Source organism: Malus domestica, chromosome 13 (assembly GCF_042453785.1).
Source record: "Malus domestica chromosome 13, GDT2T_hap1".
NCBI lineage: Eukaryota > Viridiplantae > Streptophyta > Magnoliopsida > Rosales > Rosaceae > Malus > Malus domestica.
Genome location: NC_091673.1, coordinates 5,396,033 through 5,409,505, shown reverse-complemented (window position 1 = coordinate 5,409,505; position 13,473 = coordinate 5,396,033). Strand labels below are relative to the sequence as shown.

Genomic DNA, 13,473 nt, shown 5'->3' with positions numbered 1-13,473 from the left:
TTTTATTTTTATTATTAAAACTCAAAGTTTTCAAGTCATTTTCATTAGTTTTCTTTAAAAATTATTATAGTTTTTAAGAGATCAAAACAGATGGATTGTTAGATGAAATTTAAAAGGTTCCGTTTGATAAAATTTAAAAAGTTCGAATCACTTGATTCGGTAATCTTGGTGGAAGAGATAGGAGAGAATCTCTTCTCCCAATAATCCATGTACACACTGCTATGCAGATTTGAACTTTAGGGAGTTTTGGTGTTAGCGCCAAGCGCGTAAAATGTTTTATTTTATTCACTAGGACATTTTGTCGAACATTTGGTAGGTTTATTATCGTTAATCAAAACATATTGTGCACATGTCAACAAGAAACAACCTGAAGAGTAATAATAACAACACCCATAAAAATTGTCAAGTGTTGCTGACGCAACCTATCAAGATATGTATAACAGGCATTATATCAAACACTTGGTAGACACAAAAAGAACGCGTACTAACATTTGAAGGATTTTGAGACCATCTTCACATGTATATTTTTTGAATTTTGAGTGGTCTTAAGAAATTTTTGTGTGAATTTCGAGTGGTCTTAAGAAATATTTGTGTACATACTATTATTGACAGGATCATGTAAGTTATTCACCTTTGATAAGCTCTATAAGACCATATAAGCTCGACATATCTACTCAAAAGTCAATTAGGGTTTGTAGTATAACGCTGAGATGCATTCTTGCCAATTAGTATTTTGTCTCGTAGTATGATACAACATTGGATTTGAGAATCTCAAAATATTGGAAGAAATGCTGATTCTTCAAGGACTGTCTGCCACCTCACAATTAACGTTAATTTCCGTGCCAACTTTACAAAACATTGTAATAAAAACATAAGGTGACAGAAGATCGAGGAGAGTACCACTTTTGAGTGAGTCTCCATAGCATTTTTCTATATACATTGCTGACCGGTGATACAATACAAGAGCAAAAAGCTACCAATAATCCATACAAGAGCAGACGCCATCTCTAAAGTGATGGAATCGAGCACGATCTCTCATGATAATCTCCACGTCAAATAATTCAGAAATTAATTTGGTCACCTTATGGCAGTCGTTGCATATCCGCAGATTCTTAAATATACGTATAGGCACGCCAGGCTTCAAGTTCAACAGTCCAAAGGCAATGGCTATTCTCTCGCTGTGCAGCCCAACACCGACCGATTGCCATCGTTTTTCATCAATCAAATCTCCTTGGGAACATTCCGGCGCATACCCTACTGCCTCCAGCTTCTCGTTGATCGTATCAAGGACCCGAAAAATTTCTCTACTGCGAGGATGCGATGTGTCTCCAGCAAAAAACTCGTGGGTTAAACCATCAATCTCTATCAAACTACACCCCGGCTCTTTTGTTATGCCTTCTTCCTCCATTAGTTTCCTAATTGATCCGACGTCATTCCAACGGCTAGCTGAGGCGTAGATTCTTGACAAGAGCACATAAACACCGCTAGAAGCATCCCCTTCTGATGACTCGAGGATCTGCCTGGCCATTTCTTGGCTTAGCTCAATGCGAGCTTCGTGTTGCTTGCTACAAGCATCGAGAAGACTCCTCCATATTACAGTGTCGGGTTTAACAGGCATTGTTGTTACCAAATTCAAAGCTTCGTCAATGAAACCTGCACGCGCCAGAAGATCAACTAGGCATCCGTAGTGTTCTAGCCTTGGTTCGATCCTGTAGTCCTTTACCATCATATCAAAAAACTTACGGCCTTCTTCAACCATTCCTCTGTGATTACATGCACTCAGAACTCCGACAAATGTGATAGAATTGGGTGCAAAGCTTTCCGTTTCAACCAAACGATCAAAACACTTCAAAGCTGCCTCAGCTTGCCCGTGCAGGGCGAGCCCTAGAATCATATAATTCCATGAAGTTACATCACGTTTAGGCATCCAATCGAATACTTGCTGAGCAAGTTTCAAGGACCCGCATTTGCAATACATATCAACCAACGAAGAATTGATCAAAACATCGTTAGCTACGCTACTGTCGCACTTCCTTAACACATAACCATGAGCCCACATCCCCAAATACAAAGCCCCCAACCCAGCGCAAGCATTTATAACGCTTTGCATTGTGTACCCATCAGGGTCAAACACCTTCTGCATTTCACCAAACACCTTCAGCGCAGTCTCAAACTCCCCAACCCGAACATACGAGTCAATCATAACATTCCACGACACTATGCTTCTTCTTTCGCGCATTTCCTCAAACACCTTCTCTGCCAACTCCAAACACCCACAAGACGCATACAGATGAATCAAACTGTTGCTTACATACACATCCGAATCAAACCCAAGTTTCACAGCGTTTCCATGCGCTTGTTTCCCTTCGGACAAGGCAAACAAATACGCACAAGCTCTGAGAACAAACGGGAAAGTATATTCGTCGGGAAAAACATTCCCTTCTTCCAGCATTTTGCAGTAAAACAGTATTGCCTGCTCTTCGCGCTCGGAGCTTCGAGCGCAGGCCCGGAGGAGAGTGTTCCACATAAACGAATTGGGTTTTTCAATCTGGTCGAAAACCCGAAACGCGTAGTTGATGTCAGCGAGGGAGGAGAAATGCAGGATTCGGCTGTGGAGGAAGAGGGTGTGGGGGTTGGTGGGCGATGTGGTGCGCAATGTGTGGGCGTGGATTTGCTTGAGCTGCGACATGTCCGTGCATTCGTTCAGCAGGCGGAGGAGATGGGCGTGGTGGTGGGTGCGGGAGTCTCCATTGCTGGTGTTGGGGAGAGGGAGATGACGAGGACGTGGGGTTGGTGTGGTTGCGAGAACCATTGCCGCGCTGCCGAATCTTTGCAACGCCGCCAAATCATAAGCAGATCGATGTCGGTTTTATCTTCTTTTTTATTTTTTGCCTAAACTTGTTTTGGTGTGGTTGCTAGGAGGATAGTCTGAAATACCGATAATATCGACGAAATATTGAGGATATTTCCGATTTTTTTGAATCACGGATATTTTGAAACATATCCATGTACATATCGTACAAATATCGAAAATATCTATGTAAAGGAAGAAAAAAAAAAGAAAAAGAAGAAAAAAAGGGAATCATAAGTAGATCGATATCGGTTTTATCTTCTTTTTTATTTTTTGCCTAAACTTGTTTTGGTGTGGTTGCTAGCATAGTTTGAAATATCGATAATATCGACGAAATATTGAGGATATTTCGATTTTTTCGAATCACGGATATTTTGGAACATATCCATGTACATATCGTACAAATATCGACAATAATATCGGAAAATATCGATGTCGATAATTTCGCTCACACTTCAGAAATATTTTGTCAAAATATCGGTGTAATATCGCTAAAATATCGAAAATATCAATGTAAAGGAAGGAAAAAAAAAGAAAAAGAAGAAATATCGGAAAATATCGATGTCGATAATTTCGCTCACACTTCAGCAATATTTTGTCAAAATATCGATGTAATATCGCTAAAATATCGAAAATATCAATGTAAAGGAAGGAAAAAAAAAGAAAAAGAACAAAAAAACGGAAAAAATGGAGGGATTTTGTCAAAATATCGGTGTAATATCGCTAAAATATCGAAAATATCAATGTAAAGGAAGGAAAAAAAAAAGAAAAAGAAGAAAAAAAAGGGAGGGATTTTGTCAAAATATAGGTGTAATATCGCTAAAATATCAAAAATATCAATGTAAAGGAAGGAAAAAAAAAGAAAAAGAAGAAAAAAAGTCGGAAAATATCGATGTCGATAATTTCGCTCACACTTTAGCAATATTTTGTCAAAATATCGGTGTAATATCGCTAAAATATCGAAAATATCAATGTAAAGGAAGGAAAAAAAAAGAAAAAGAAGAAATATCGGAAAATATCGATGTCGATAATTTCGCTCACACTTCAGCAATATTTTGTCAAAATATCGGTGTAATATCGCTAAAATATCGAAAATATCAATGTAAAGGAAGGGAAAAAAAAAAGAAAAAGAAGAAAAAAAGGGAAAAAATGGAGGGATTTTGTCAAAATATCGGTGTAATATCGCTAAAATATCGAAAATATCAATGTAAAGGAAGGAAAAAAAAAAGAAAAAGAAGAAAAAAAGGGAAAAAAGGGAGGGATTTTGTCAAAATATCGGTGTAATATCGCTAAAATATCAAAAATATCAATGTAAAGGAAGGAAAAAAAAAAGAAAAAGAAGAAAAAAAGTCGGAAAATATCGATGTCGATAATTTCGCACACACTTTAGCAATATTTTGTCAAAATATCGGTGTAATATCGCTAAAATATCGAAACTATCAATGTAAAGGAAGGAAAAAAAAAGAAAAAGAAGAAAAAAAGGGAAAAAAGGGAGGGATTTTGTCAAAATATCGGTGTAATATCGCTAAAATATCGAAAATATCAATGTAAAGGAAGGAAAAAAAAAAGAAAAAGAAGAAAAAAAGGGGGATTTGAACCCCTCCCATTTTACTCATCCAACACCATAACCACCATATATCACTTATGTTTTAGTGATAATATGCTAAAATATTTATATTTATATGAGTGGCATGTTAACAATTACATGCAAAACTATTTTGGGGATTTATCATTTGATGAATACTCTACACATAGAGATGATGAAGATAATGAAAATTTTGAACCTTATAAGAACTTTATGTGGTACAGAATCACTCATGTATCTTACCATGCAATGTATAAAGTGTAAAATATTGTGGTAAATCATTATATATAAATGACTATGGTGTGTTTAATATTTTTTTCATTAATTACTATATATTTTCTACACTCACAGTGTTTGCCAGCTTGCTGTATAATCAACTTAAATCAGTTAAATCCATCAGGTAATGCATTTCCTTCTAATTTTTTTTGATAAACTAATAGATAATTGACTAAATAAACATTCTCAAAAGTTTCAATAAAAATTTCCAAGTTTTTCTTACAATTTCCGTGGTTTTTATTCAATTTTTATTGATATCGATAATATCTCGATATTTCCATCGAAATTTCCATATTTTTGGACTACCGATATTTCCGATATCATCGATATTTTATACCATGGTTGCTAGAAACATTTGTGAGTGGCAGTAAATTACCTCGAATGGATTCAACGTCGTGGTGGATGGAACGAGTTCATCACTTGAACTTATCACATATAAAATTTATATATAATATTATATTATTAAATTAAGACATTACAGTAGTGCTGACTTTATACAAATTTATGGAGTTTTCATAAAATTTCACTTTAGTCGGCATATTTAGTCGGGTTTTTATGCAAACAATATCGAGGCGTCAAATTAATTGAGCTAGGTTTTCAACCTTGAAGGCTATGTTTGTCAAGCGAGGAAGGAATCCACTACAGAAGCCGTGGCGCAATTTTAAGCCCTCATATCAACATGTTGTAACTCATTTTTTATCCTATTAAGTTCATGTTCATTTTTGACAGGTTTATCTTCAATAGTTCGGACACATGAGTAGTTCGATTTTTTATCTATTAAATTGACAAGTTGAGAAAAACAATATTAACTCAATTCAATTATAACCGTTTATTTCTCGAACTACTAAGTAGTCAATTATTAAGGAAAAAATAAAGCACTCTACTAAAGAAATCCTAGTTCTTATCTTATCTTCCATGCGAATGCTTAGACTTTTGGCATTCCTCTTTCAGGACACTTTGCTTTGGCGTTCCTCTTTTATCATCACCGAAAAAGCTAAATTAAAGACAACTTGACAATCACTTAAAGAGAAAGTATTTCCTAATTGAAAACTGAAAACTGAAAACTGTTCATCTTTCCATGCTTTCTTCACGTTGGTCAGAGAAAAGTAGCTTTACCGCCATCGCCATACCACCACTGGGCCATTGGATTTGGACGTGGATGATGACTTCTTTCGCGGCATCAAACAAACTTCCACTTGTAACCTTATAATAAATATCTTGAGAGGAATTATCTCCGGATATCTTCCTCCTAATTCACCAAGTTCGAAGATCTGGGTATTTGAAATTTAATCAAACGATTACAATTATTATAACTTTTAAAATGAGCCATTGTTTGTAATGGTTGGATTAAATTACAACGGCCCGGATCCCCAAATTTAATGGATTAGGTGAAGGGATCCGGAGATGATACATTTCCTAATTCTTACCCATATGAATAGTCTGTCATTATTATAATTGATCTAATACACTATATGATGAATCACTTGTAAATAATCGATCTTAATAAGGTTTTTTGTATGCTATAATGACAAATAATTTTTTTTACGAATAATGATATTATAACCGTCCATTGTTTATACTACTAAATAGTATGGATTATTAAAAGAAAATACAAGCATAGAAAAACCCTTGCCGCCGACCCTAACCTTTACCTTGGGTGCCGGTGGCAATCCCCTTTTTTCTCCTCCTTCCCTTCTTCCCTTCTTCCCTCTCTTTATTTTCAGTTTTATTTTGAATTTTATCTTAGTTTTCCTCAAGCTAAGTCTCAAATTTTTCCCTGAACTTATCTCAAGTTTGGGCTTAATGCCCCTTCCTCGGCATTCATCGCTACTTCTCCATTGTCAAATTTATCTGCCTTATGTTCTTCAGTTTTTCACTCAGTCGTCTTCTCTAGTGTTGTTGTCTTGGTGACTGCTGGGAAGACGTTCGTGGCAGCGACGGCGACAAGAGCGGCTCTCTGCATTTGGAAGATAAAAATTAGGATTTTACTTTTTATTTATTTGCTTATTGGGCTGAGCTTTTATGTTTATAATTTCCCCCAATGTGTTTTGATTATTCTGCCTTCCTTCCGAATGTTACTTTTCGAAATATTAAATCTAATCTACTCTTTATCATTTCGTTACACTCATGGTTGCAAGTAGCATCGACAACAACTCCTTGTCCCATAAGCAAGCAAATACTATGTCGTTGGGCATTGATTTGTCATTGCCTACTTTCCAAGTCAATTCGCCGGCCAGCTGCTGTTTTTAAATTCTTGCTCGTTACAATTATTGAATGCCCCAAAGCATGTCGACCGCCAAATTACAGGTTCACAGGATACAATCATAATTTAATACTCACAATGTCACATATTTAAAGAAGAAGGGGCGGCGTATTAATCACTATTTTCAACTTAAACAAGGTTAAAAAAACCACCAAAACGATGTCGTGTTACGCGTACATTACGTATAAAGCGGCCATCCATATATCACTCATCTACCTTTGCAACGTAGACCAACATTAGGATGTATTCAGATTTGGCAGATTTAAGATCCGAACATTGTGGGTTTTAGTGATGAAGATTTAAGTTTTCAATACAAACAAAGCGCCAAGCACGCAATAAAATTTCAGTTTATTTGCTTAGGCATTTTATCTAACATTTGTTGAACTTCTTGTCGTTAATTGAACTGTGTTGAGCACATGTGAAACAAATATCGAGATATACTGAAGCAATCTGATAAATTTTATCGAGTGCTCTTAACAAAACATGCCAAGTGTGGCCGACATGTGCAGATCATACATTACATCTAATACTTTGTGGGCACAAACACGAAGACACCCATGCCAAACATTAGAAGGGTACTCGGAAGACTTTCACATGTGTACTTTTCAAAATCTGTGTGGTCTGAAATCACCTTGGCCCCAATATACATTCGACACAATAGATAAAGTCGCATAATATTGCTATTTCAAGTATAACATGTAGATTTTTTTTGTTAATGTATTATAAAACTATAATACATCATTTATATCGTTCAATTTTATTATAACCCGCACTCAACACCTATAAAAAATTTGGAACACCAACGACCGACCAGAATCTGTGCAACTGTAACTACAAATATATTTCCTTAAAAAATAAAATAAAACAAAGTCTACAAAGATACTTCAAGTCTGCTAGGCTCCCACCTCACTGCACGTTCTGATACAGATTTGATTTATTTAAATCCCCGCAGTGTCCTTCACTCCAGTCCCCCACCACCGCTCCATTGACGAAACGCGTACCAAACACAGAAAATTATAACTCCAAACGCCAAATTTAAAACCGCGTTTGCTTTCTGCTGGATAAGCACTTTTCCACATCCGGCTTTTCTCTCCGACTATCCCCTATCAAATCAGAGCAGTTGATAATTTCGATCAGAGCAATCACATGGTTGTGGATTTCTACAACGTGCTGAGAGTGAACCGGAACGCGACCCAGGAGGACCTGAAGAAGGCGTACAAGCGCCTGGCGATGAGGTGGCACCCCGACAAGAACCTGGTCGACAACGAGGAAGCGGAGGCCAAGTTCAAGCAGGTGTGCCAGGCGTACGATGTTCTCAGCGACCCGCAGCGGCGCCAGATCTACGACATCTACGGCGAGGAGGGGCTCAATTGCGGCGACCCGGATGACATTTTCGCCGAGTTTTTCGGCGGATCTGGCGGCGTTGGGGACAAGGTGTTCAAGAAGAGCAGTGTGAATGGCGAAGGGCGTAATGGTAATTTGAAGAGTAAGAAGGCTGCGGCGATAGAGAGCAAGTTGGTGTGCAGTTTGGAGGATCTTTACAGAGGGGCGAGGAGGAAGATGAGGATTTCGAGAACTGTTCCTGATGGGTTCGGGTGAGTACTCTGTTTCTGTTTGTTTTCTGGTTGGGTTTTTTTTAATATGTCGGAATTGCTGCAAAGTTTGTTTCTTTTTTTTTTTGTTAACTGAGATTTTGATGTTCGGGAAGTGATGTGTTTGTATGGTTTGTTAATTGAGAGTTCTGCGTGTGTTGACTTGTATAGTTGACTTTGATTAAGGCATGATAAGCTGGGGGATTACTGTTAATATGGTTAAAATTGGATTAAATTGCCGTTTTTAGGTAGGTGATCTTGACTTTTAATTCAATCTAAAATCGAATAAGAAACATTTGAAATGGATTTTGGATTAGGTTTCTTTCAGGTTCATGATCTTTCTTAACTTGATATTACCCAAATAATGTGTTCTTAATCTGTGTGTAATTGGGTAGACGCTGGTGTTATGTCAGTTGGTTAGGACAATGTGTTCATCCATGTCCATGTCATTTTAGTTTGATCAGACGCGAGTTATGCGAGTTGGCCGGAACAATGCGTTCCTCCCTTTTGAAACGCATTTTCTATTCCGGAAGATTTTTGCCCCCTGTTGTAGCTCTTTTTTGCCTTATAACGTTGAAGCAACAACTATGTTGCAGTAAGCCAAAGACCATTGAGGAAATCCTAAAGATAGACATCAAGCCTGGCTGGAAGAAGGGTACAAAGATCACATTCCCAGAGAAAGGAAACCAAGAGCCGGGCTTCTCTCCGGCTGATCTCATCTTCGTCATCGACGAGAAACCCCACCCTCATTTCAAGAGGGATGGGAATGACCTTGTGGTCACTCAGAAATTATCCCTACTAGAGGCTCTCACCGGGGCGGTCGTCAATCTGACAACGTTGGATGGAAGGGTTCTCAAGATCCCGGTGAGAGACATAATCAAACCTGGCCATGAGGAGGTGGTTGCTAATGAGGGAATGCCCATCTCTAAAGATCCGACCAAGAAAGGGAACCTCAGGGTCAAGTTCGACGTCGTCTTTCCGGCGAAGCTCAGTGCAGAACAGAAGGATGGTCTGAGGAGAGTGCTGGGTGGAGGCGATACCTAAAGGCTATGAGAATTCATATGCTTAGGATAAAACCCAAATCTATTTAACCCTAATTGTCAATGTACGATCATGTAAATATTTTATCCTTCCACGGTGCAATTGTGCATGCTAGGAACTCTAGTTTGAAGGTTTGGAATCCAAAATTGTAAGAAATGCTAATGGGGCTCCATAATTTGTGACATTATTTTCTAATGGTATATGATAATATGTTTCTTTAGTGCTCATGTCAAAGATCCTGCAAAAACTCAAAAATTGTATTTTTCAAAAAGAATTTTACTTAATGGGTTTTCCGAAGATAAATAAATTATCATAAATTATATTCTCGTGGAACTTTTGTCACACTACGAACTTCTTAAATTTCATGCAGGATATACTGGAGATGTTCAAATGGATGGAACAACGTTGTGGCTAAATTTTATGCCCTGCTGGAATACTTACGTCACTCAGTTGCTGACAATATTTCCAAATGTATTATAACATTGTTCTTAATGTATACTCAGAAAGATCTCGTCAAAACTCAACAAATCGAATTACGATTGTTAATTGGTTTGCAATTCTAGTGAAATTTTCGCTGCACCAAAAATTTCCTAAAATTCTAGAATATTTCGTTATAGTGCAGCGAAATTCCACAAAATTGGTTTACGATAATTAAACAAAGCAAATTAATAAAAAAGAACGCAATACAAGCATCATAGAATCACGAAAATTAAAGAACACATGATCAATCTTATGCACCCCCTGCGCCTTATTTATCTTTCCTATATTCTTTCTTTTTTTTTCGCTTTATTTCTTCCACTCTGGTATCACGTCATCATCATTGAGATTTAATTTACTCACAGCATCAGTTAATCAACCCAATGATTATTTATTAGTAGTAATTAAAACTTGAACTTAATTATGATCTCCTGTGTTTCTCAATCATCTTCTGCAGTTCATCTTTCCTGGCCCCCACGATCCTATCAACCACCTCGCCCTTCTTCACGAATACAAATGAAGGCATTGCCTGTGAAAATAGGAGGTGTGAGAATTCTAGTCTAAAGGGCAAAGCAAGATTTTACTTGGGGACTACATAAGCCAATATTCTAAATTTATGGACGAAATGTTTTCAAAATCATAATTCAACGACTATTGCAATAAATAAAGTATTTACAACATATTTATTGATCATATTGTGAATTATATCTCCAATTAAGATGACATTAGTTCTAATGATATGTTCACGAAGAGGTAGATATATCAATTTTTTTCGCTTCTATGGATATTTGTAGGACGTTATGGTAGTTTTAGGAGTTTCCGCACTCTTTCCTTATAAGCCAATTTTTAAAATGATCAATTGTTCGGTTTAAGAGTTATTGCATATAGAAGAGTGGTGTAATGTTATGACTCAATTGTCCCCATATCAAAAAATAACATATAATAGATATAATAGAGTTGTTTAAAAGATTTTGGTCACCTTTCTCTTGCAAGTCGGTTTTATAGGGCAAGTTCTATCCATATGCTCTTAGCAGATGAATCCAAGACGTTTCTTTTTTTATTTTAAAAAATTACTTTTATTAGGGATGAGAGGGAAGAGTTTGAAACTAGTACAATAATAAAAGGGGAGGGGGGAGTTTTGAACTTGAAATTCATGGTTAGAAACACAATACTCTATCCCCTATGATATTAGACCACATACAAATGAATCCAAGACGTTTATTAAGTCAAAATGACAAACGGTGAGTGGTGATGTTTCTGGAGTTGGGATCTCTTATTAAAAGTCAATTCAATCATTTATCATGTTCTAATTGAAGGTAAATGCTGGGATCCCTAATTACACCAATTAAAGTGTAAAGAGGAGTTGGCTGTTGTTAATGTCAATGGGCACGTTTTGTCCAAGAAGAGATCTGGAGACCAAGGCCACCCGATCAAGTGATCCGGGCCTGTGAAATTTCATCAAATGGCCCACCTGTTTTGACATCTTAAGGGCTGGTTTGGTATTGCTGTGCTTTGAAAAAAAACTGCTTCTGCTGTGCTATGAGAATAAACAGCTGTGAAATAAAGCAGCAGAGTGTTTGGTAAACTTTTTTGTAAAAGTGCTTTTGGAAAAAAAAAAAAGCAGTATTATAGTGTTTGCTAAACTTTTATGTAAAACAGATGTGAAAAAAGCGGTTTTCCAAAGCTGGGTTTGCAGCTTTGTATTTTTTGCTTTTTTCACCCAAAACTGTGAAAAAAAACTGAAACTGAATGTTTACCAAACACAAAAAAACTCCCAGCTTTTTTTTTTATACCCATTTTTTCAGAATCACCTCAGTGCCTAAAAGCAATAATAATTTTTTGCCATTTGATGAAATTTCAAGGGTCCGGATCACTTGATCCGATGACCTTGGTGGAAGAGATCCGGAGAGGATCTATTCTCGTTTTGTTCCATGACGTAAAACACAAAGAGAATTGCAAATATTCACCATTAGTAGCTTCCAAAACCAAAACTAAAACTAAAAGTCAGCTTAATCACATGACCAAAAGGAATTTATTTTAAGATATTTGATCATTGAATTCTTAATCACTAATACGATGATTAAAATCTAACAGATAAAGTTTTAAAATATAATATACTTCAGAATCTAATTATAAGCTGGGGGATTACTGTTACATTGGATAAAATTGCCGTTTTGGGTGGGTGATCTTGACTTTTAATTCAATCTAAAACTGAATAAGAAACATTTAAAATGGATTTTGGGTTAGATTTCTTTCACTAGTAGGCTTCATGATCTTTCTTGCCTTGATATTACCCAAATGATGTGTTCTTAATTTGTGTGCAGTTGGGTAGATGTGAGTTATGTCAGTTGATCAGGTCAATATGTTGGTCCATATCATTTTAGTTTGATCAGACGTAAGTTATACTAGTTGAATGTAGCAACACGTTCCTCCCCCTTCTAAAACGCATTTTCTTTTCCAGAAGATTTTTGCCCTCTCTAGTAGTTTTTTTTTGCCTTACAATGTTGAAATAACTTCTCTGTTGCAGTAAGCCAAAGAGTATTGAGGAAATCCTAGAGAAAGACATCAAGCCCCGCTGGAAGAAGGGAACAAAGATCACGTTCCCAGAGAAAGGAAGCCAAGAACAGGGCTTATATCCGGCTGCTCTCATCTTTGTCATCGACGAGAAACCTCACCCTCTTTCAAGAGGGATGGGAATGACCTTGTGGTCACTCAGAAATTATCTCTACTAGACTGGAGGCTCTCACCGGAGCATTCGTCAATCTGACAACGTTGGATGGAAGGGTTCTCATGATCCCGGTGAGAGACATAATCAAACCAGGCCATGAGGAGGTGGTTGCTAATGAGATAATGCCCATCTCTAATGATCCGGTCAAGAAAGGAAACCTTAGGATCAAGTTCGACGTGGTCTTTCCGGCGAAGCTCAGTGCAGAACAGAAGGATGGTCTGAGGAGAGTGCTGGGTGGAGGTGATACCTAAACGCTATGAGAATCCATATGCCTAGAATAAAAACCAAATCTATTTAACCCTAATTGTCAATGTATGATAATGTGAATATTTCCCTAATTGTCAATGTATGATAATGTGAATATTTAATCTTTCCACGGTGCAATTGTGCATACTAGGAAGACTAGTTTGAACGTTGGAATCCAAAAATTGGTAGGCTAGATGACTTGGTAGTTGGTTTACTCATTAGACGTTCAAGGACTCTCGGTGCCATAATGTAGTAGATATATTGGAGTCTTAACCATAAGCAATCTATTAGGACCCTTATTAGCTAAACACAAAGATATAGAATCATGATGGGACTCTAATGGATTTAATAGAGTATGGGTTGAAATTCTGTCCGATAATATGCTGGATTTGATAAAAACCCTAGCTATGAAAC

General features: G+C 37.0%; 2 protein-coding genes across 2 annotated transcripts; one reads left to right on the top strand and one right to left on the bottom strand.

Annotated features, from left to right (window-relative positions):
- Positions 1-795: 795 nt before the first annotated feature.
- On the bottom strand, positions 796-2,916 carry LOC103451883 (pentatricopeptide repeat-containing protein At1g59720, chloroplastic/mitochondrial). Its single transcript, XM_008391321.4, has one exon. The coding sequence runs from the start codon at positions 2,810-2,812 to the stop codon at positions 974-976; it is 1,839 nt and encodes a 612-aa protein (XP_008389543.1). The 5' UTR covers positions 2,813-2,916; the 3' UTR covers positions 796-973.
- A 4,717-nt stretch (positions 2,917-7,633) lies between these two features.
- On the top strand, positions 7,634-9,835 carry LOC103451885 (uncharacterized). The gene is made up of 2 exons (XM_008391322.4): positions 7,634-8,570; positions 9,164-9,835. The coding sequence occupies exons 1-2, from the start codon at positions 8,122-8,124 to the stop codon at positions 9,609-9,611; spliced, it is 897 nt and encodes a 298-aa protein (XP_008389544.1). The 5' UTR covers positions 7,634-8,121; the 3' UTR covers positions 9,612-9,835.
- Positions 9,836-13,473: the final 3,638 nt, after the last annotated feature.